Raw genomic sequence first — 24,818 nt, forward strand, 5'->3', positions numbered from 1 at the left:
AAAATGCCAGAATACAGCTTTTTTCTTTTTGCCTTGATTTTTTCAGTGAAAAAAAAAATGAATACATAGTCATAAAAAAATACACAAGACTGTAAAATGAAAAGTGAAGATTTCTCCCCCTAAACACATATGCACAGTTACACTGATGTGTTTCTTCCTTTTGCATGAACATATATGGTAAATATATAAAAGACAGTATATATAAAATATCTGAACACTTAAAAGAAAAATAATAATAATAAAACAAATGCCCGTGTGCCCTCTACTCACCCTCAGACACACAGCACTATCAATACCATACTGCAGGCACACCCCTTGTTAACATCCCCTTCTTCTTCTCCAGAAGTGAACACATAATTTAAAGAGTGTTTTCACTGCCTAGCTCTTCTCTGGAGTTTGCCACATCATCCTAATAGTTTGCATTAGCCTGTTTGTGAACTCTACATAAATGGAATCATATGGAATTTATTCTTCAAATTGGATTTTCTTCATTCAACATTAAGTTTTTGAAATCCAACAGTTTAGACACATATAGCTATAAATGTTTATTTTCAGTACTACATGTTAATCTGTTGTATTAATAGAACACAATAGCACATTCTATCATCTCAGAACATTTGGGTCATTTCCAGGTTTCTGCTGTTATGAATGGATGCTGCTGCCCAATACTGGGGTCTCCAGATGCTCATGTGCATACGTTTCTTTAGGGTACACATCTCGGAATTGTTAGGTCATACATATCTTCAGTTTACACAGTAATGCCAAATATTTTCTTCAAGGAACTATACCAATTTCCTCTTCCTGCCAAAAGTGCATGAGTGTTCCTTAGCTGTACAACTTCATGAACACAGATCACCCAACTTTATTGCCACATGGGAATGTAAGGTTGTATATTATTGTTGAGTTCAATTGTTTTTATTTAAAGTCTTAATTTATATACATTAAAATGCTATCTTTTAATTCCTCCTACTGGTAGACTATAGGGGAAAAACAAAGGACCATCTCAATAGTTGCAAAAAAGCATCTCATAAAAATCAATACTTAAAAATGGTAATAACTCTCAGCAAACTAGGAGTATAAGAGAATATTGTCCTCCAACTAGTAAGAGACATTTACAAAAAAACCTACACAGCTATCATCACACCTAATAGCACAACAATCCTTCCTCCCGTAGAAGCAGGAACAAGACAAGGACAGCCATTCTTACCACTCTTACTCAACATTGTACTAGAAGTCCTAGCCAGTGCAATAAGGAAAGAAAAGGAAATCAAAAGTTTAACAATTGGAAAGTAAAAAGTAAAATTGTATTAATAGACAACATGACCATATATGTAAGAAATTCTAAGAAATCTACAAAAAAGTATAAGACAAGTAAATTTAGCCATATTACAAGATAAATAAGGTCAATCCTGGCCATGCAATTGTGCAAGGAAAAAGATTTAAAATTTTTTTTAAAAAGATTCAAGGTCAAAATACAAAAAATTATATTTCTATATACTAACTAGAAAATGAAATTTAAAAAATAAGTGGATTTACAATTGCATTTAAACATATGAATTGTATGGATGGCAAAGGAGTGTGAGGAAATTTGGGGGCAGATGGAAATGCTGTCTATCTTGATTGTGGTGGTGGTTATATAGATGCATTTGTCAAACCGTGACTGGCTATGTTGGCTTACACCAGCACTTTGGGAGGCCGAAGTGAGCAGATTACTTGAGGTCAGGAGTTCCAGACCAGCCTGGCCAATATGGTGAAACCCAGTCTCTACTAAAAATACAAAAATCAGCCAGGCGTGATGGCACACACCTGTATTCCCAGCTACTTGGGAGGCTAAGCAGGAAAATCGCTTGAGCCTAGGAGACAGAGGTTGTAGTGAGCCAAGATCATGCCACTGCACTCCAGCCAGGGTGACAGAGAAAGACTCTTGTTTTCAAAAAAAAAAAAAATGCATTCAACTGTCACACTTAAAATGAGAGCATTTTATTTTTACACCTCCATAAAGCTGATTTTTAAGAACATCTTGTCTTTTTAATATAACTAGGATCATACATATTCTACATGTTTTTGCTTAATCTAAACAAAACCTGAAATTTTCTTTCATTCAACAGACATCTACTCCCTCAGACAGTCCAGCTTCAGAGTGAATTATGAATATGACGACTGTATTATAGCATTTTTTTCAAATCACAAAACTCAACTTTTTATTTATTTATTTATTTTTACCTGAATCAGCCTGGGTCCCTTCCACATTTTGAGATACAGATTCTTCAGCAGTGCTACAGCCATTAACATTTCCAAATGTAATCCGTGCATTTAAGACATGAAACAAGGGAATTTCTAACAAAATAAAAACTTTTGTAAGTAAACTTTACTGAGAATAACAATAATAGTTATAATTTACTAAATACTTACAATGTGCCAAGCACTTTGATTAAGTATGATTTTATTTATGCCTCATAATAGCCCTCTCCAAAAACCGTGGTTGAGAGTTACGTATTTTTGGCTGGGTGCAGTGGCTGATGCCTGTAATCCCAGCACTTTGGGAGGCTGAGGCGGGCGGATCATTAGGTCAGGAGTTTGAGACCAGCCTGACCTACATGATAAAATCCTGTCTCTGCTAAAAATACAAAAATTAGCTGGGCATGGTGGTGCGTGTCAGTAATCCCAGATACTCGGGAGGCTGAAGTAGGAGAATCACTTGAACCCAGGAGGCAGAGGTTGCAGTGAGTCAAGATCGCACCACTGCACTCCAGCCTGGGTGGCAGAGCAAGACTGTGTCTCAAAAAAAAAAAAAAAAAAAATAGAGAGAGAAAGAATTACGTATTTTCTCCTAGATCACAGTAAGTGATTGAGCCAGGATTCAAGTATCATGAACATACAACTATCCAAAATTAATATTGTTCATGAGTAGTATGTATAATATAGACATATTGCATTATGTATACCAACTTGGGACACAGATCATACTTATGTATCAAAGGATCTTGGTGTCAACTGTCTTTCTCAAATAATTATCTAATTTGAAGTCTCACTGGAATAAGGTTTAACATTAAAACAATGACTGTCATGTTTTTATGCCTTTTTACACCTGTCAGCACCATTTGCAAATAGAACTGATGGTTGGAGATCTCTTGATTTTGATATGCAAAACGAACCACCCATCACGACACTTCTTTAGGTCAAATTAAACCACAAGAGAATTCTGACCTCCTCCATTATGTCTATAAGCTACTTTGACTGAAAGCACTCCAATTCCCTGAAGCATACCGCCACCCACATACATGGGCAGACTTCCAAGTGTTGCTGAAATTTATTTAGCAGTACCTATTTTGACAGGAAATCCAGGTGGGAATTCCAATTTGATGAAATCTCTCAGTCTTGCAAAATGAGCACTAGTTCTCGCCATTAGGTCAATGATGGGAATGACCTGCTCCACGAGAGAGAGGGGAAACTCTTCACACATCCACAGCATTGCTTTGAACCTGCAGAATTCAACCAAGAAAAAGACTGAGGCCATCTCCACCAGATGGGAAAAGGAGATTACTGCTATGCAGTAGGCTAGACAACAGCAGCCTCACTCCACACCCTTCCCAGTCATCTCTTAATTCAGACCTATTAAGGGTCGAATGTCTAGGGCCACAAGGAATTCTCATCACCCTAAAATCTGGCAATCAACGCAAGTGACTTGCATGACAACCTGCTTCTATCACAGCCTTAATTGATAGCAGGCATGAAGAAATGATAGCTGCTGGAAATAGTTTCACTTGAATTTGATCAGCTGAAGCTTGTTGGCAATTTAAAAAAAAAGGAATTCTTACATCCAAACTATATTCTATTTGGAAAAGAGCTAATAACATGGCAATCTACTGTTAGGTTTGATGGCAAAGCAATTTTTAAATTTTTTTTCTTTTTTTCAAGACGGAGTTTCGCTCTTGTTACCCAGGCTGGAGTGCAATGGCGCAATCTCGGCTCACTGCAACCTCCGCCTCCTGGGTTCAGGCAATTCTCCTGCCTCAGCCTCCCGAGTAGCTGGGATTGCAGGCATGCGCCACCATGCCCAGCTACTTTTTTGTATTTTTAGTAGAGATGGGGTTTCACCATGTTGACCAGGATGGTCTCGATCTCTTGACCTCGTGATCCACCTGCCTCGGCCTCCCAAAGTGCTGGGAATACAGGCGTGAGCCACCGCGCCCGGCCCTTAAATTATTTTTTATAAAAAGGGGCAGAGGAATGATCAAACATAACACCATAAAACAGCACAACTTCTGAAACATACATAGGTTGAAAATGGCAGCTGAACCTCTCTTACTTCTGTGTTCTAATGGTCAGCTCCTTCGGCCTTCCAATATCCCTTTCTTTCAGATCAAACTCTTCATTGAAGTACTCGTCAGGCGTGATGGCTGTGGGGTTGTTTGCAGTAGCACATTCCGTGGTGAGGTCCTGCTGAGCCAGAACTTAGGAGAGTCAGAAATGCCAAATGATGTTCATAAGTGAAGGCCTATGGCACTTAGTGTCTGAGTGGACATGTTAACCAGCTGCAGACCAGGAAGTTCTACTCACTAACTTTTTTGCACGGAACAAGAAAATCTATGAGGGTATCACCAAACTAAAGGCAAGTCTAATGGATTGCTTCATTTAAAAATATTTCTCTACTCTCCTTTGAATTTTTATCCCCTGATTATAGCAAAGAAAAAAAAGAGAGACAAATATCTGAAAGTACATGAGACTTGGAAAACTTGGAGTTTAAGTTCTAGCTGTTTCACTGTCTAGATTTGACAGTGGAAAGGTAATTTCATTTTTCTGACCCGTAGGGACATCCATTGTACCAAGTTCATACAGTTACTGTGAACATCAAGTAAGAAAATATTTGTTAAGGTGCTCTGTTGCAGTATCAAGTCCTGAATCCTTTTTAAGTTCCATTTCTATAAAGAGGCCCCTTGTTTATAATGAACAAGAGGGAAAGCACCTGATTTCTATAATCACTACCCTTCCTCTAAAATCTTTATTTATTTGCGAAGATTCACTCATTTGATTCTCTTCCAAAAGAGTATCTCAAATTCCAGCTTGCGAGTATCTTTGGCCTTTTCAAAGAGTGGGCTGTTCAGGATCCACTAAATGCCATCCCCGGCACAGACATGTTGTTTCCTTTCATTTAACTGCACTGAAGGCGCACTGCTTCAACTTACCCCTTGAGCACCAAACTGGTGTTCCACAGTTCCCAGCAAAGATTCCAGAGGGTTCCTGTCAGCTGCAGAGAGGGGAAGTTTAAAGTCTAACATTATATCTTACTTGCGGCTATAAAAAAAGATCTTCCTTAAAGTTTCTGGTCCAAGCTACCTGCATTAGGAAATGCAATTACAGACTGGCTGATCAAATCATTCACAATAACCATAAACTAATTTATCCTTTATAGGGTGCTTTTCCTGAGGATCTCTAAACTAGATGAACAGTTGTAAGAATTAAAGCAGAATAATGAAAAGAGTCTGGATTTTGGAGTGAGCCAGACCCGGATTCCAATCCCATTTTGGCCACTCAGTACCCATGTGTTCTGGGCCTCGGTTTCCCCATCTGTCAAAGTGGAGTACGGGCAATGGTGGTGGTGGTGCTAGTGAACAATTACTGCATGCTTACCACATACTGCAGGTGCCTTTCTAAAGGCTTGCACGTTGTAACTCATCTAATCCTCTCAATACCTCTAAGGAAGATTGGGTATCACCTGCATTTCACTGCTGAAGAAACTGAGGCACAGAGCAGAAGTAATTTCACAAGGCCACATTGCTGGTGGGGCTGGGATGTGGCAACCACATACTGGCAATGTTTTTGCTCAGAGCCCAAGTTCTGTCCAAATCTTTCATCACAATAATTTGGACTAAATCACTCATTACAATGATAAATATTCTCAAATATCCTTATCTCATTTTTTGGCTGAGTTCAACAACTGTTTTTGATAACACATAAACAAGCCCTCATGTATAGCTCTAATTACAGCTGAGGCCAACTATGGGGAAACACCTCCGAGAATGAGTCAGACTAAGATTCTTTTTTCTTTTTCTTTTTCTTTTTTGAAACAGAGTCTAGCTCTGTTGCCCAGGATGGAGTGCAGTGGGACAATCTTGGCTCAATGCAACCTCTGCCTTTTTTGGGGTTCAAGCAGTTCTCCTGTCTCAGCCTCCCGAGTAGCTGGGACTATAGGAGTGCGCCACCACGCCTGGTTAGTTTATATATTTTTAGTAGAGATGGGGTTTCACCATATTGGCCAGGCTGGTCTCAAACTCCTGGGCTCAAGTGATCAACCCGCCTTGGCCTCCCAAAACACTGGGATTATAGGTGTGAGCCACTGCACTTGGCCAGGAAATTCTTATAAAAAAGAAGTTAGGGGCTGGGCACAGTGGCTCATGCCTATAATCCCAGCACTTTGGGAGGCCGAGGCAGGTGGATCACCTGATGTCAGGAGTTCAAGACCAGCCTGGCCAACATGGTGAAATCCCGTCTCTACTAAAAATACAAAAAATTAGCTAGGTGTGGTGGTAGGTGCCTGTAATCTCAGCTACTCGGGAGGCTGAGGCAGGAGAATCTCTTGAACCTGGGAGGTGGAGTTTGCAGTGAGCCAAGATCGAGCCATTGCACTCCAGCCTGGGTGATAGGGCTAGACTCCATCTCAAAAAAAAAAAAAAGTAGTAGTTAGTAACTTAGGGTTAGGATTAACCCATCCCAATCACATTAACCCTAAACTTAACAGAGCCAATAAAGAGTTCACTCTAGGCTTAAAAAACAAAAAACAAAATAGAAGGTGGGAGGGTGATGGTGATTACCTTTATATCTCTTTTTTTCCTCCTCAGTCAGATGTTCTGTGCGTATTTTGGTGATCACATTCACATTGTTTACTGTATAAACCTGAGAAAAGTATGCAAAAGAAAACAGTGATACAGGGAATCAAAACTCCAAAAATAAGCACAGCAAAAGCAAGAATGCTGAAGCAAAAAAAAAAAAAAAAAAAAATCCAGCAAAATAAAAATGAGAAATGGTTAACAATCATGAGGATCCTTCAGAGAAAATATATAAACTATCAACTGAAAAATGCATCAGCAGTTACTTCCCATGTTTGACAGTTTTACTACCGAGGAGTTAGCAGTGACAGGTTGCATCTTCCTGCTTGCCCTGCTGTAGCTAAACAGTCTCAAACAAATGTCCTGCAATCTACCCACCTGGGTTTCTATTAAACTAAGGTACCCAAATCAGGATCCTGTACTTCTGCTGGTAATCTTTTTTTTTTTTTTTTTTGAGGCAGAGTCTCCCTCTGTTACCCAGGCTGGAGTGTAGTGGCATGATCTCAGCTCACTGCAGCCTCCACCTCCCGGGTTTAAGCGATTCACGTGCCTCAGCCTCCAGAGTAGCTGGGATTACAGGCGCGTGCTACCATGACTGGTTAATTTTTGTATTTTTACTAGAGACAGGGTTTCATCATATTGGCCAGGCTTGTCTCAAACTCCTGGCCTCAAGCGATCTGCCCACCTTGGCCTCCCAAGGTGCTGGGATTACAGGCATGAGCCACCGCACCCGGCCTCTGCTAGTAATCTTATAATACTAGTACGACTCAAACAGCCATCTGCTAGGCAGAAGGGAAAGGAATGAACACAAGGTTCTCTAGACCTATGAGCTTTAGAGAAAACCAGCAAATCACTATTTAAAAGGCATTCCGTGCATTGACAAAAATTATTGTAACAGCCAGAGTAAATGCTCTGTTATCAAGGATGACTGGAGAATATGGTAGTCTGAAAAATCAAATGTAACAGCAGTTAACAGAGATTCTCTCTACATGCCACGTGAGGAGCCCCAACATTCAAAGCTGCAGAAAATACACTCAGCATTAGGACGAGTGCTTCTGAATGTATCTAGATGAGCATGACGTAAGCTTTCTCTGCTCACTCAGAGGCCACCAGAGGACCCTGCAGCACTGGGCTCCATCACCAAAAGCCATCAATCCCTGCTGTACTGCGGGACTGAGGAAAGGCCAGGAAACAGAGCTTTCCAGCTGACAAAATGCCAGATGACTGGATTGACAATCGTCTCCACTATTACAACTATGTTTTAAATGCACTGATGTCATGCAAATGGGCTGTGAGCATGCTGATTACAATTAGGCTGATTTAACAAAAAAGAGACTCAAAAGCTACTACACAATATTTGAACACATGTGAAGTCTAATCCTTCCTCTTTTTTTAAATAATTAAGGGAATGACTAGCTTGTCATTCCTACCAGAAAAACTGGTACCCGTACTCATTTCTATACAATATTATTTCTCTCTGGCATAGCTACAGACCTCCTCAGCACATGCTATCCCATTTTCTGAAAGTCAAAGAAGACAAAATCAAAAATCCAAGTGAGAGACACATTAGACAGTTCTCATTCCCCAGAGCATCTCCATGGCACAGATGCATGAAAAAAAATGGGAACAGACTCCTCATTTGCATAGAAGCTAAATAGCTATATTAAATCTTATTTTAAGAGTTTCCTTTTACCTTTGCTTCGTAACCATTAACAACTTCTGCTTTATCTGTCCTCCAGCCCCAGAATCCGGATTTAGTTCTGATAAAAAGTGAACACCACAAATTTCTACATGTACAATATGCCATTCAGATTTATATCTGTAGCCTTTATAGTTTTTTTCCCCCCAGCTTAAGTTAGTGAAGGACACTTGGAAATCATGGCCCTATTCTCCACAGAAGAAGGCTAGCAATGACAGATGGCTTGTGTACCCTCCACCCTCCTCCCACAGTTATTAATCAATTTGCCTCACCCCAGGCATAGAAAGCCTCCAATCTTGGCTTCTTTACAAAACTGCCAGCATTGAGGACAAAGATGGTGACATTTATGAGTGAAGATGACCAACATCCAAGGGCTCGCCACAAGGTGGTATCCAGGTCAGAGCATTTATCTGGGTCACCTTCACTGGGGGCATGGATGTCAGTGGTGGGATCTCCACAAGTAGCCACATCTTAATCGAGGAATTCTTAGAACAATAGGCACAGACCAACCTGCTCCTTGCAAAAGAGCAGGTGGGCCAGGAACCCATCACTGTGGTGAGCTGCTTGGAGATACCATTAAGCCTGCAAAATGGCGCTGAGTCACATGTTTGGGCAGGTTTGGTGCAGCAGGGGAAAGGATGTGAAAAACAGATTTTTTTAGCCCAGCTGTTAATTCCATCTCTGTGGAACTCCTTTTAAAGTAGCCCAGCATTCCAGTGGCAGATGCAGCATTGGTAATATGCCCAAAAACTCAGTTATTTAACTCAACATATTCCTGAAAAAAAAAAATGTATTTAGGAGCCAAGAGCAGTCAGGAGGCTCTGATTCTTTTTCAAAGCAGCTTACCCTAGGAAACGCTGCCTCTCACAGGGGACTCCTGACCAGCCCTACCCTTTGTCTAGGACATCACATCCCAGCTCCTCTTGGCCTTGGCTAGGGCAACAGCCTGACTTCTGCCCTGACCACTGAGTGAGTTGGGACATCATGCAGGAAGCTCAGGGAACAGCAGCAGGTTAGCCATGTTACAAACAACATATGTAGTTATTTGCATTTTGTGTTTCTAAATAGTTTGGTTTTCTTCTAATGGGATTTGGTCAATGAAATTAGTCCAGATGGTATAACGAGTTTACATGTGTATTTTAGCTCATAAAAACAGGAGGGATCAGAGCTCCCATTTTCCTACTAGTTGTCTACAAGTAGGACAGCACAACCCATGGATGGAAACAGAGGAATCCTAAAAGGTTTACACCAAATGCTATCTCCAACTTACACTTCAGAAACAAGACAACAGTCACAGGGGCAGGGAGTAAGGAACCACACTCAACTGAATAATAAGTCACAGTCCCCTTTTATCATCAATACCAGAAAATCGAGATATTCCTTTTCTTTCAATCCTCAATTCCTTGTTTGCTTAAGTCACTGGATGTCTTGGCAGAGGAAATCACTGTTTTCTGTCACGGACTCTTCTGAGGGATGGAAGGATGACTACATCTGCTCCACCTCACCCTTCATGAACGCTGGGAAGACGGCACTATGCTTTTCTCCCAAGGAGCCACCAAGCTCCTCACTGAGCTAGCTCTGCTCCTTCAGCAATCCTGCCCCTTCTGCCCTCAGCATTTCCACTCTTGGAAGCAGTTTAGTTATTCACCTCAATGTTCGCACCCTGTTTTAGATTTTCGTTTCCTAACGACTCTGTGGCCCTTGGTAACTTTGCATGCAGAAGCATCCGAAGATGACAGAACACCTGGCTTCCCTCTCATGCCATTTTCACCTCTGCCTGTCTCCACTGAGACCACCACACCAAAGGCCACGTCACAGGCACTGTGTCTTGGTAGCTGCTACATAATTTGGAGAAAGGCTCTGAAAGTGGCAGGGAATATTTTGTTTGAGGTGGGCAAAGCATAATCTTTCAGAGAAGGGAAAAATTCAAACTGCAACCACGGTGTATATGCTACAGGCCAAAAATTCATCAGGGTAGGGTATTAATTTGCATACATCAAGCTCTGAGTAACAATTAGAAAAAAGTGGACCAAAAAAAACAAAAAAATACAAAAAAAAAAAAACAAAACCGAAAAAAGTGGACAAGAGTGACTATCATAAAATGAGAGAGGGGGCCAGGCACGGTCCCTCACACCTATAATCCCAGCACTTTGGGAGGCGAAAGTGGGCAGATTTTCTGAGGTCAGGAGTTCAAGACCAGCCTGGCCAACATGGTGAAACCACTGTCTCAACAAAAATATAAAACTTAGCTGGGCATGATGGTGAGTGCCTGTAATCTCAGCTTCTTGGGAGGCTGAGGCAGGAGAATTGCTTGAACCTTGGAGGCAGAGGTTGCAGTGAGCCGAGATCACGCCACTGTATTCCAGTCTGGGCGACAGAGCAAGACTCCATGTCAAAAAAAAAAGAAAATGAGAGGACCACACCTTACAAATTCAATCAAATGAATACTCACAGCTCTGATCAGAAGTAAATTCACACACTTCTTGTACGAACAAATCTCACATTCAAGAGCAGCTATATTCTTTTTGTAGCTGGTATTAATCCTAAGGAGTGGCTCAATTCTTGCTCAATGCACAACAAGCAATATTTAATTCTGAGCACCATTAAAACAAAGCAGCTGTCTTCCAAAATTCCTCTCTCAGCAACACACTGTCAGTTGCAAAATAGTTAGCTTGAGCACTGAGAAAACCCTGTGAGCGCGTAAATACAAAATGTGCCTTAGTCCTCGGTACAAATGGAATATGCTATCATTTCCTATTTACACTCAGTGAGGTAACAGCCAGGAATTGTCACACTCTCTTCATAAATCGCACTTCAATAAACAATGACTCTGGCAACTCTACTATTGAACAATATGGGGAACAATGTCTCTTCTCAAGACACCTTAGAGTCACAGACTTCGGAGACTTCATCTCCAGATTCACTCCATTATTTCTTCCCACTAAGGAAACAGGAAACTGGAGAGATGAAGTCACTTGCTCAAAGTCACACAGTTATTTAGGAGCCCTGCCAATGGCACTCAGTTCCTCCTCGTCTCATCTCCAAGGATGAACAGTGGCAAAAAAGGCAGCCTCCTCTGCCTTCTGGGGTTACAAACAGAGCCCTAAACTGAAGGGGCCCTCCCTGTCTGCAGAGGGGTATACAGAAGCCTGAAAATGTCTTTCCAAGACCCTTCCAGGGAAAGCCAGTCAGTCCCTAAATTTTGCTGTCCCTGAAAGACCACGAGTGTCAACTGGCAGGCTGGTACAAGGAGACTGGCAGAAGAGGACTGACTCTGCCTCCAGGGATGCTACACTTCTGCCCTAGCAGCAGCCCTGGACACAGACGATGGACACTCTGGTTTCTTCTTCTGTTACAAACAGATGTCCTAATTCCACAGCTCAATCTAAATTAGAAGAAAAGGATACTTAACAAGTTTTATGCTTGACTAAACAGAAATTTATTAACCAATTTTATATTGGAAAAAAGAAGAAAAGAAAAATATCATGAGAGGACAGTTGTTATATTCATTAAGAGAAAAGAAGGCCTAAGTCCAGCATAATAGTGTCCATTTTCTCAGGCTAAGCTACTGTGGCTTGCAGAGAGCTGGATGTGGCATCCTAGGCAAATACTATCAGGATAATAGTTTCCATATTCTCAGGTTAAGCTACTGTGGCTTGCAGACAGCTGGATGTGGCATCCTAGGCAAATACTATCAGCACTCTTAGGACTCCCTAGGGTCACTGTTCTCCACTGTAGAAACAGGAGAACAACTTTGACAGCCTCTACTCAAAGGCCCTCCAAGCCCTCCATGTGGCCCAGAGGCACATGACCAGTGATGGCGTTCTCATCTGGATTAACCAAGGCACAGACCTCTCTGGATAATTCTTTTTTTTTTTTCTGCCTGAGACAGAGTCTCACGCTGTCGCCCAGGCTGGAGTGCAGTGGCACGATCTCGGCTCACTGCAACCTCCACCTCCCAGGTTAAAGTCATTCTCCTGCCTCAGCCTCCTGAATAGCTGGGATTACAGGCGTGTACCACCATGCCCAGCCAATTTTTATATTTTTAGTAGAGACGGAGTTTCACCATGTTGGTCAGGCTGGTCTCGAACTCTTGACCTCGTGATCTGCCCACCTCAGCCTCCCAAAGTGCTGGGATTACAGGCAAGAGCCACAGCACCCAGCTGATAATTCTTGATGAGTCTGGAACAGAACTGAACCCCCTCTAGATTCTTACTCTAAACTATTAAACCTCACAAGTGGGTTAAAAACAAACATTTAACTATATAATAAGTGTGAATCTGACTGACCAAAATCACTACAACTGAACTGGGTCAATTCTAACCTCTAGAAACTCTGAGCTCCGTGTCTGAGACTGAATGTTGTGGATCCATAAACACCAAGACAAAAATAAGATTCAAGTAAAATCCACTAGAGGGCCCATAAAAGAAAAGGAAGACATTTCTTCATATTCACGTGCTATAAAAATGATGGATGGTGTAGAATGTCAACTACAATTTCTATTGGTTAGAGTAGAGATCTTAAAATCCACTAGTGTTTATTATGTCATATTAGAAAAATCCCAATCCATCCCTAATTTCCAATTAATACATACATGTCACTCAAGATGGCAGCATGGGGATTAGACATTAAAATTCAGAGTCTAAATTCGTACCTTTCAAAAGCAATATTTTTAGTATCGAGGCTGGTGTTAATGACTGGGCTTGTGAGCCGCCTCTCAACTTCCCTGCTTTTTGGCTTCATCAAGTCCAGAGTGAGGCGCTCCATTTCTTGGGAAAGGTCAAAGTGTTCAGTGGTGACCACTTTGTCGTCGTGGTTGACTTCCATCAACTCCGCCCAGTTGTCTGTTAATGGAAAAAAAGGAGTAACCAAGTGTAAAGTAGGGAAGATGCAAAAACAAGGAAGCTTCATAAGTTACAATGCATCATCTTTCATGTGTGTCCTCCCAGGTGCTATCTGATAAAACCTACAGTGTACTGATTATCAACTACCTATTTGCACAGGGATTATCTGACCAGCTTTCCACAACACACAGGAAGCTCTGAGCCATCTTCCCCAAAGATGCAGAATTTTTTAATAATTTGCATTATTAGCAATATATTCCATCAATGTCCTTTATAAAATATATTATTCCAGAATTCACAGAAATTATGTATGCACAACATTGGGTGAGCAATGTCATTTCTCATGTCTGACTGTGGAGGTATATACAGAGATACACATAGAAGGCCTGTGCTCAAAGGCTCAGGAAAGTGAAGCAGACATATCACAAGGCTAACTGCTGGGTGGTAAAGGACACATGAAGGAGAACTAGCCAGACAAGAACTAAGACGGGGATGGGGAGCTGAATAATTAATAAGAATAACCAAAAAACATGCCCTAGGAAGGATAAGACAGAAAAGACACATGAATGTGAATGCATTTTGATGGTTAAAAAGCACCCTGTAATTTCACTTCAGCAGTGATTAATATAAGAGAAGTCACTCACCTTCTCCCTTAAATATAAAACTACGCCTCCCTCTTATCCAGCTCATGTTTTCAAATCCCAGCAATGTGATATCGACACGCAGTTTGGCACCACTCTTCCAGATGCGACAGACGTCATTCGGGCATATTCTGGAAACTAAGGGCACTGGAAGAGAGAAGTATACTATTGAGAAAAACCCAAGGGCCAAGCAGAAATCAGGATTCTGGTTTAATAAAAGGAAGGGAGTGGCAAGATGGTGACCATCAAACAGAACTGGACTTCTTGGCTCTCACACTTTACCATATAAGAAATCACTCTTGAAAAACAAAAATGAACCTTTCGTTTCATTCATCAGAAAAAAGTCTAAATACATTTCCCAAGAGTATTCTTGATCCCAAAATGAGTCCCACTTTTCAACCCCCACCAGTGATATAGGGTGTGTCCATCTGGCCTTCCTCACTCACACATGCACCTCTCGCCATATGGCTGTGGCCTACCATATTGTCATATCCACCATTCAGAATATCAAATGTCTAAATATGCCATTTTTTTTTTTTTGAGACAGAGTCTCGCTCTGTCACCCAGGCTGGAATGCAGTGGTGCGATCTTGGCTCACTGCAACCTCTGCCTCCCGAGGTCAAGTGATTCTCCTGCCTCAGTCTCCCGAATAGCGGGAATTACAGGCACCCACCATCATGCCTGACTAATTTTTGTATTTTTGTAGAGATGGGGTTTCACCATGGTGGCCAGGCTGCTCTTGAACTCCTGACTTCTAGTGATCCACCCACCTCAGCCTCCTGAAGTGCTGGGATTACAGGTGTGAGTGACCACACCGAGCCTAAGTATGCCACTTTTTAACAAAACCTGAAATTAGAGTGATTATGTGTATTTAAAAAAACTTCATTTCTCAAAACAATCTGAAGTACAACTCTGTTTTTTGTTTTGTTTTTGTTTTTGTTTTCTGAAGTACTACTCTTTTACGTACTTTTATGTCGCTTAGTGTTTCATTACAAATATGACTTCCTGTCTGAAAGGGAAGTCTGGAAATGGAAACAGCTGAAACCCTGGAAGTTAGGAGTTATCCTTAACTTATCTACAAGAAATAAAAGTAGAACATCTACGGAAATATACTGTCAGTCAATTGCCTTATGTTAGTACTTTAGAGAAATATATCCATTTTGTTAAGAAGTTTAAAAGAATCAAGATAAACTACATAAGGAAATTAGTAAATTATGGTAAATCTACTTATTAAAATGACATTTTAGGCTGGGTGAGGTGGCTCATGCCTGTAATCCCAGCACTTTGAGGGGCAGGGGTGGGTGGATCAGCTGAGGTCAGGAGTTTGAGACCAGCCTGGCCAACATAATGAAATCCTATCTCTACTAAAAATACAAAAATCAGGCCGGGCATGGTGGCTCACACTTGTAATCCCAGCACTTTGGGGTGCCAGGGCGGGTGGATCACCTGAGGTCAGGAGTTTGAGACCAACCAGCCTAGCTAACATGGTGAAACCCTCATCTCTACTAAAAATACAAAAATTAGCTGGGCACAGTGGTGCACACCTGTAATTCCAGCTACTTAGGAGGCTGAGGCAAGAGAATTGCTTAAACCTGGGAGACGGAGATTACAGTGAGCCAAGATTGCACCACTGCACTCCAGCCTGGGCAACAGAGTGAGACTCTGTCTCAAAAAAATAAAAATAAAAATAGAAATAAAGTGACATTTTAAAACTAATAATATAGACGTTGGCTACAAATGACAAAAGGAGGAAATGAAACTGTCTATATACTATCTTCATGAATGCTTGGGAGGAAAAGTCCTACGCATGGTGGGAGAAGAGTGGATGAAAAACACCCAAAGCATTAACAGTTGTGTTTAAATGGGACTATGGGTGATTATTTTTCCTTATTCTTCATTATGTGTTTCCTTGATTTAAAAAAATACATCTTTGATTCAATTCAGAGAAAAGAGACAAAAAAAAAAAAAAAGAAAAGAAAAAAATACATCTAACTTTTACAAAGGAAAAATAAACCTACATGCGGGCTAAGTAAATTTAGAAAGAGAAATAAATAACAAGCCCACAGCCACTCACCCCAGCTGGTGAATTCCCATTTCATCTGCACATAGAAATCCGGAGCCTGAAGGGCAGACAAAGGTTTAAAACAGATTACCCTTGGCACTATCAACACAACATAAGCAGGGGTTAACAGGTTCTTAAAAATCCCAGGTTTAAAAAAAATTAAGGGAGAACAGAGAAAATAAGAAACAAAGTGTAAATCCCTAGCCTGGTGAGGTGGCTCATGCCAGTAATCCCAGCACTTAGGGAGGCTGAGGCAGGTGGATCACTTGTGCTCAGGGGTTTGAGACCAGCCTGGGAAACATGGGAAAACCCTGTATCTACGAAAAATACAAAAAGTATCTGGCTATGGTGGCTCACTGTAGTACTCCAGCTACTCAGGAGGCTGAAGTGGGAGGATTGCTTAAGGCCAGGAGGTGGAGGCTGCAATGAGCCAAGACTGCACCACTGCACTCTAGCCCAGGCAACACAGTGAGACACTGTCTCAAAAACAAAAAAAAAGAAAAAAAGTGTAAGCCCATTACTTATTTTATTATATATTCAGAGTGTTATTTTACCTGGATACAAAATATGTATAGGTGTTAAGAAAGTGAATAGACAGCCGGGCATAGCAGCTCACGTCTGTAACCCTAGCACTTTGGGAGGCTGAGGCAAGCGGATCAGTTAAGGTCAAAAGAGTTCAAGACCAACCTGGCCAACATGGTGAAACCTTGTCTCCACTAAAAAATCAGCCAGGTACGGTGGCTCATGCCTGTAATCCCAGCATTGTGAGAAGCCAAGGTGGGCAGATCACCTGAGATCAGGAGTTTGAGATAAGCCAGACCAACATGGAGAAACTCTGTCTTCACTAAAAAATACAAAATTAGCCAGATGTGGTGGCACATGCCTGTAATCCCAGCTACTTGGGAGGCTGAGGCAGGAGAATCACTTGAACCCGGGAGGCAGAGGTTGCAGTGAGCCGAGATTGTGCCATTGGACTCCAGCCTGGGCCACAAGAGCGAAACTCCGTCTCAAAAAACAAACAAACAAAAAATTAGCTGGGCATGGTGGCACACACCTGTAATCCCAGCTACTGGGGAGGCTGAGCCAGGAGAATTGCTTGAACTTGGGAGGCAGAGGTTGCAGTGAGCCGAGATCACGCGCTCTGCATTCTAGCTTAGGCAACAGAGTGAGACCCCATCTCAAAAAAAAAAAAAAGGAAGTGAAGAGCAAGCAAGAGGATAAGAGGATTGTCTGCATCGATAATGAAGTGCTCTATAAAAAAAAAAAGAAAAAAAGAGGATAAGAGGATTGGAGGAGGAGAAAAATCAAACCTGATTCAGGGGTCCCAGTCAGGTTCCAAACAGGAAGAGAAAGATAAGCCTGGGAAGATGGGCTTAAGTACTGCCAAGCAATGTGGGTAACCATCTATTCTAGGCAAACAGCAGAGAATGTCAATTCCATCCATTCAATGAGGAATCTGACTGTAAAAGGCTTTATGTGCTGGCAAATGCTTCCTATTTATTGAACTGCTCTGTGAAACTGAAAGAGGTTGCTAGACTTCACTTCCTCAGGAAGTTGATCTTCCCTCCAGTTAAAAGAACATTTTTCTCCACTTTCCTCCAAAACATGTAGAATTTGGCTTTCTGAAGTTTTAAACCACCAGAGCAGCTCGTTTAGGATTATTTTCTTACCTACATTCTTACAGGTTCCTGAAGATTCAGAAATCTAACAGCTACCCTTCAAGAAGAGAAATGCTAGAAATTCCAGGTGTTTTTCTTGTTCCTACACACTTGCAAGGCTTTGCCATGATTTTTACCAAAGCACAGGGCAGGAGGGCCAAGAATCTACTCTGGAGTAAAACCTGCCAGCATTCCAATGATGAGCAAAGACAACATCCAAGAGACAGGTGGCAAGAAAGGCTGGCGTATGTTATAAGGAGATACTGTTGAAAGCTAAGACATCAATGACAGCTTCTGGAGCCATTAAGTACACAGGTCATTTATGGGCTCTCTATAATTTGAAGCAGAGAATACAATTCAGTGCAGTCCATTGCAATGGACCAATATGAATAAAAAAATAAAAATCCATGACACTAAATTTTTTAAGTGAAGGTTGACCGCAAGTTAAAAAAGTCATTTTCTACTTTGCCAAATGGGCAGATGATGTTTTTAGTTCTTGCTGCAGTTAGGAAGAAAACAATATATCCATGTGATTTTTGCACATTCAAAAATACACACCTTTTTTTTTTTTTTTTTTTGAGATGGAGTTTTGCTCTTGTTACCCAGGCTGGAGTGCAATGGCGCGATCTTGGCTCACTGCAACCTCCGCCTCCTGGGTTCAGGCAATTCCCCTGCCTCAGCCTCCCAAGCAGCCAGGACTACAGGCACGTGCCACCATGCCCAGCTAATTTTTTGTATTTTTTTTTTTTTTTTTTTTTTTTTTTTTTGAGGCGGAGTTTCGCTCTTGATACCCAGGCTGGAGTGCAATGGCGCGATCTCGGCTCACCGCAACCTCCGCCTCCTGGGTTCAGGCAATTCTCCTGCCTCAGCCTCCTGAGTAGCTGGGATTACAGGCACGCGCCACCGTGCCCAGCTAATTTTTTGTATTAGTAGAGACGGGGTTTCACCATGTTGACCAGGATGGTCTCGATCTCTTGACCTCGTGATCCACCCGCCTCGGCCTCCCAAAGTGCTGGGATTACAGGCTTGAGCCACCGCGCCCGGCCAATTTTTTGTATTTTTAGTAGAGACTGGGTTTCACCATGTTGACCAGGATGGTCTCGATCCCTTGACCTCGTGATCCACCCACCTCGGCCTCCCAAAGTGCTGGGATTACAGGTGTGAGCCACAGCGCCCGGCCTAATACACACCTATTTTTAAAACAATGCACACAAATATTTCATATTTTATGGGAGATTTCACTGAAGTATATACGGGAAATGAATACCTTGAGCATGAGTTAACTTAGAAATTCTTTTTAAAGATGGCTCAAAAAATGACCAATGATTGTCTTATTTATAATAAAGTTGTTCCTTTTCTCGATAGAGCTATTAGTTTTTCTCTGCAAATGAATTAGGTCAATGGACTAACGGTCTCAAAATACTAATGGCTAGAAGTGACAAGACTGGCAAGGAGAAGTTACACATGGACCTCTAAGCCTCAACAGGACCTGACAATTCCTGCATAGTAAGTGAGGCCTATCACAGCTTCCTTAAGATTACTGATGCTCAGGAGGCTACATTCAAGAAAACAGGCACCTAAACAAATTAATTGTTTGATGTCCATTTTCCTTAAGTTCTAATTTTTACTTTATTATCAATTATTCATTAATATTATTATTGTTTTAGGTCTTGCTCTGTCCCCCAGACTGGAGTGCAGGGGTGCAATCATGGCTCACTTCAGCCTCAACCTCCTAGGTTCCAGCAATCCTCAGACTACAGGTGTACACTAATATCCCCTCATTTTTTTCTTTTTTTTAGAGACAGTTTTGCTTTGTTTGTTGCCCAAGCTGGTCTCAAACTCCTGGGCTCAAGCCCTCCTGCCTAAGCCTCCCAAAGTGCTGAGAATATGGGCATGAGCCACTATGCCTGGCTAAATTATAATTATTTTATTTATTTATTTATTTATTTATTTTTTAGAGACGGGGTTGGCCAGGCTGGTCTTGAACTCCTGACCTCAGGGGAGCCACCCACCTTGGCCTCCCAAAGTGCTGCGATTACAGGAGTGAGCCACCTCGCCCAGCCTAAATTATAATTTTTAAACAGTACTTAAAAGGGTAAGCCTAGTGACTTAGCAGTGTAATTTGTGAAAGACCTCATATTTCCACAAATTAGAAGGGCAAAGAATAATGTGATCAGTATTCGGTATTTCATATTTACTATTCAGAAAACTTTTTGGGAAGGCACACAAGGATGTCAAACTGTGTCTCCAGTAATTGTATCAGCATGTAGCTCAGATTATGGCCTAGCCACATTTTCACGGATACCTCGAGAATTTTTTGGAGCAGCTCAGGAACTCCCTCAAGGGCCATAGATGTGTTGTGGTAGTCTCGATGTTGAAGAACTGTGTACACCATCTCAGGATCACCAGTGCTCACAGCCTCATGTAAAACTGGAAAACAAAAGGGTAAAATTTAATTCTTGTACTTTCTGACAAATTCCAAACCCAGGCTGAAAAAGTGTCTAGATCAAAGACCAGTATTTTCTTCAGAGGAAAGGGGCTGCAGTATGACCTTACCATGATAATCATGACTTCTGACTGCCAGCTCTTCACTGAGTAAAAAACATACAGTACTCTTAGCATCTTGATCAAACCCCTTCCACCTCCCCAACCTCGATTCTTACCACTGGTTCCAAAATCCTGACAATGTTTTTAGAGAGTCGGCTTTAACTATATGATCACACAACTGTGGTTACATGTAGACCTGGCAGGCAGGGCTTGACCTACAGTATCCCTGTTCGGTCAATAGAAAATTACTCTGACCAATAGTAGAAGAGCTTGCAAACAAGTGAAATGCCAGGATTTCCCAGGAAGAGGCTACTTTTAGCCACAATTTATTTTTGATTTTTGCCTATTTTGATGGATTCAATGGAAGTAACCATATTCTTCAGGGGAAAAATGGCCTCCACGTTCATGTACAGAGGAAGAAGTTTGCACTGAGAGCTATTTCTGGATGAAGAGTCATTCTCTACTAAGGGTTTGTGGCCTGGGACACAATTCGTGGTTTTGTGACACAGACCAACCTGCATCATCCTGGGCTCCCATTTCCTTGCCCCCATCCTTTGTCCCAAGAGAGGAATCTTAAGATAAAGATGACTCTGAGGAAAAGTATGATTGAGACTAGCCTTTATTCAAAAAGAGAAACCAACATGAATGACCTTTTTTTTTTTTTGCCAAGGTCTTGCCAGGGTGGAGTGCAGTGGCGCAATCACAGCTGACTGCGGTGTCAGCCTCCCTAGGCTCAGGTGATCCTCCTACCCCAGCCTCCTGAGTAGCTGGTACTACAGGCATGTGCCACTGCACCTGGCTAATTTTCATATTTTTTATAGAGACAGGGTTTCACCATGTTGCCCGGGGGAACTTATAATTATATTGCAAAAGTATATTTACCTGTCCATCCCTGGCGATTTTCTTTTGTCACATCTGCTTTATGTCGGAGTAAGACTCGAGCAGATTCCAAATGTCCCAAGGAAACTGCAAGATGCAATAATGTTCGACCTCGTGGGTCCACAGCCTCCACATTCTGTGAAGGAAACACTGGCAGTTATACAACTGGATACATTCCATTAAAATGGGGAAATGTGTTTGACAGATACTTTAAGTATAAGAAATAGAAAACATATTTACACATTAATTACAGCAACACATGTAAGAAGGTATGAGAGCTGTTTCTGGATAAGAAGTAATTCTCTATCGAGGGATTCTGGCCTGGGACACAATTCGTGGTTTTGTGTCACAGCCCAACCTTTGTGACACAAATGCAAACATTTGGGCACTGTTAAAATATGAATTTGGGGATTATATGTAAAGATGATAGTTCCTGAATTCCTTTTTCTGTAAAGTTAAGTGCCTAATAAATGTTGGCAACAGGCCCCAGATCATCCAACACAACTTTAAGCTCTTGACAGCACTCAAATTAAGTCTAAATAAGGCCAGGAGCTTTCATGAAATGCAATCACTGGACGACATAGAACATGGGGGATTTCTCAAGCACATATCAGCATTCAAGTCTAGAACAGGAAGTACAGGACCTTAATCAAAACTGAAAGCACAGAAGATAATTTAGGTCAGAATAAAATTACATTCTCTAGCTGGATTCCCACCAAAACACCACTCTCATTATTGTGTATTGAGTTTCACGTGCCCTTAAGTAGCACATAAACTCCAGCAGCATCTGTGGTCCTTCAGACCACGAGCATGATCTGCCAGGCATGTATGTGGATCTACTCACAGAGAAATAGGCAAGCGCACACGCGTCACTTCCATCCATCCCCTTGAGGATTTTCTTCCCCATGGTAGACATACACATCTGGCTTTTATCTCTTCATTCCTATTCTGCCACTCTTGCCCCCCTTTTGGCACCTGCACCGTGTCTCCAGAGCCACACAGCAGTTTCTCTAGTGTGAGCTAAGTCACAATGCCTGGGCACTGCCTGCAAAATATGACTCTGAAAGTTCTTCCAAGGATACAATAAACTGCTATGGACTTTTGGAAGGCAAAACTTTTTTTTTTTTTTTTTTAACAAGGTCTCATTCTGTCACCCAGGCTGGTATGCAATGGTTTGACCTCTTGGGTCAAGTGATTCTTCCATAACAGCCTTCCAAGTAGCTGGGATTAATGGCATGAGCTACCATGCCTAGCCTGTAACAACTTTTTAAACACCTTAATACATATAGAAAATGTGCTTTATCTTGATTCAAGATGCTAGCTATTATTCAAGATAAAGAAAATGTGCTTTATCTTGATTTGAGATGCTAGTTGTTAGTCAGGCACTACCCCTGCAGTCTCTGAAGACACACAGAAAGTGCCACTTAGTAAAGTGCAGCAGGATCATGCGTAAACCACCACAGTCCAATAGCCATCAAACCTCCTTGTTTTGCTAAAACTATGTTATGGCTATTATACGGTGAAGATAACTCTTATCGAGGAATAAAAGACATGGTTGAAGACACCTGAAAGCTGAACACAAGTCCTCCTGGACCAATCCCAGGCCTCAGTGTTCCCCCAGTGCTAAAATACCTTCTTGTCTCCTGAAGCCCAGTCCACACACCTCCCATGATTCTCTGACTTTTCTCAAGGCTAGGTAGGACTTGTCCATCGCACCAAAGAGATAGAGAATTCCAAAGGGTAGGATCTAAGTCATGTTAATATCTTCTAGATTCTCTTACCCTAGTCTCTAACTTGCATTAAATGTTTTCTTAAAAGTAACAAGGCAATGAACTTATGAACTGTGAATTCAGTTGAAGTTTAGCAGGAAAGAAATAATCAGCAAACTCATTATCTTCCTACATATCTATTATATAAACTAGGTATTACCTAACGAATTCAATCTAAATAAAATGTGCTAGGTTTAGTACACTACCTGTCACAGGGGAGGTGTGTAAAAATGTTTACCAAGGGAAAGGGGAAACTACTTACTACAATTCACACCCCAGAGCAAAACTAACAGCTGAGAGTAAGGATTAACACTCAAACTTGGCCGGGCGCAGTGTCTCACACCTCTAATCTCAGCACTTTAAAAATGGGTGAGCCAGGCGAGGTGGCTCACACCTGTAATCCCAGCACTTTGGGAGGCCAAGGCGGGTGGTTCATGAGGTCAAGAGATCGAGACCATCCTGGCCAATATGGTGAAACCCCATCTCTACTAAAAATACAAAAATTAGCTGGGTGTGGTGATGTGCGCCTGTAGGCCCAGCTACTTGGGAGGCTGAGGCAGGAGAATCGCTTGAATACCGGGGTGGAGGCAGAGGCTGCAGTGAGCCGAGATTGTGCCACTGCACTCCAGCCTGGCAACAGAGCAAGACTTCATCTCAAAAAATTAATTAATTAATTAATTAGAATAAAATAAATAAATAAACAAAAATAAAGGCAGGTGAGTCATCTGAGGTCAGCAGTCCAAAGCCAACCTGACCAATATGGTGAAACTTCATCTCTACTAAAAATACAAAAATTAGCCAGCCACGGTGGTGAGGGCCTATAGACCCAGCTACTCAGGAGGCTGAGACAGGAGAATTCCTTGAACCTGGGAGGCGGAGGTTGCAGTGAGCCAAGATCGTGCCACTGCACACTAGCCTGGGTGGCAGAGTGAGACTCTGTCTCAACAAACAAACAAACAAAAAACACTCAAACTCCTGGGCAAAGGTTAGAGATGCTGTACAAAATAAAAGCCAAATACATTACAATGTTAACTTTTTTTCTAGTTTGGACCACCGAGAAGCACCTATGGATAAGCCACAGAGCAGCACACACTTTTCTTGGATAATTATAACTCTTCAGACCTTGCTGTGCCTCTCTCGCTTGAAATACGAGGCAGTAGGAAAAAAATTCTGTAATTGTATTATGGTGATAGTGATTTTAAAACAATAAGTAAATAAAGATAGAGGAAATGAGTAAAATAGAGAAGAGAAAACAATAGAGAAAATCAACAAAACCAAAAGCTGATTCTTAGAAAGTGTCAACAACATTGATGAACATTTAAAGTTAGCTAGATCAGGAAAAAAAGAGAGAAGACTAAGTTACTGAAATCAGGAATGAAAGATGGAATATTATTAGCAACTCTATGGAAATAAAAAGGATTGTAAAAGGAGACTATGAACAACCGTATGCCAACAAATTAGATAATTTAAATCAACAAGAGAAGTCCCTACAGAAATGCAAACTAGCAAAACTGACTTAAAATCCGAGTAAGTTTGTAACAAGAGATTGAGTTAGTAATTTTAAAACTCCCCACCAAAAAATGCAGGCCCAGATGGCTTCACTGCTGAATTCTTTTTTTTTTTTTGAGACAGAGTCTCCCACTGTTGCCCAGGCTGTAGTGTAGTGGCGCAATCTCGACTCATTGCAACTTTCACCTCCTGGGTTCAAGCAATTCTCCTGCCTCAGCTTCCTAAGTAGCTGGGACTACAGGCACATGCCACCATGGCCAGCTAATTTTTGTATTTTTAGTAGAGATGGAGTTTCACCATATTGACCAGGCTGGTCTTGAACTCCTGATTCTGTCATCCATCTACCTCAGCCTCTCAAAGTGCTGGGATTACAGATGTGAGCC

At 41.6% G+C, this 24,818-nt stretch overlaps 1 protein-coding gene across 4 annotated transcripts in view; it reads right to left on the reverse strand.

The window, feature by feature from the left end:
• The window catches only part of ANKRD13A (ankyrin repeat domain 13A), a 40,431-nt gene that overhangs the window by 5,522 nt on the left and 10,091 nt on the right, over positions 1-24,818 (reverse strand). For 3 of the 4 annotated variants that reach the window (XM_012469106.3, XM_012469104.3, XM_064379870.1), the window contains exons 2-12: positions 21,161-21,293; positions 20,037-20,161; positions 16,086-16,131; positions 14,015-14,158; positions 13,181-13,370; positions 8,521-8,587; positions 6,813-6,894; positions 5,187-5,248; positions 4,310-4,443; positions 3,325-3,482; positions 2,224-2,337 (exon numbers count right to left, since the gene is read on the reverse strand). In XM_012469106.3, the coding sequence (XP_012324529.1) occupies positions 2,224-2,337; positions 3,325-3,482; positions 4,310-4,443; positions 5,187-5,248; positions 6,813-6,894; positions 8,521-8,587; positions 13,181-13,370; positions 14,015-14,158; positions 16,086-16,131; positions 20,037-20,126 (1,087 nt within the window). In that variant the 5' untranslated portion in view covers positions 20,127-20,161; positions 21,161-21,293. The remainder of the gene's footprint in view (positions 1-2,223; positions 2,338-3,324; positions 3,483-4,309; positions 4,444-5,186; positions 5,249-6,812; positions 6,895-8,520; positions 8,588-13,180; positions 13,371-14,014; positions 14,159-16,085; positions 16,132-20,036; positions 20,162-21,160; positions 21,294-24,818) is intronic. The other variant, XM_012469105.2, reaches the window with a different exon arrangement.

This window comes from Aotus nancymaae, unplaced genomic scaffold, assembly GCF_030222135.1.
Source record: "Aotus nancymaae isolate 86718 unplaced genomic scaffold, 86718_ANA_hifiasm-v0.15.2.pri h1tg000021l, whole genome shotgun sequence".
Classification (NCBI taxonomy): Eukaryota; Metazoa; Chordata; class Mammalia; order Primates; family Aotidae; genus Aotus; species Aotus nancymaae.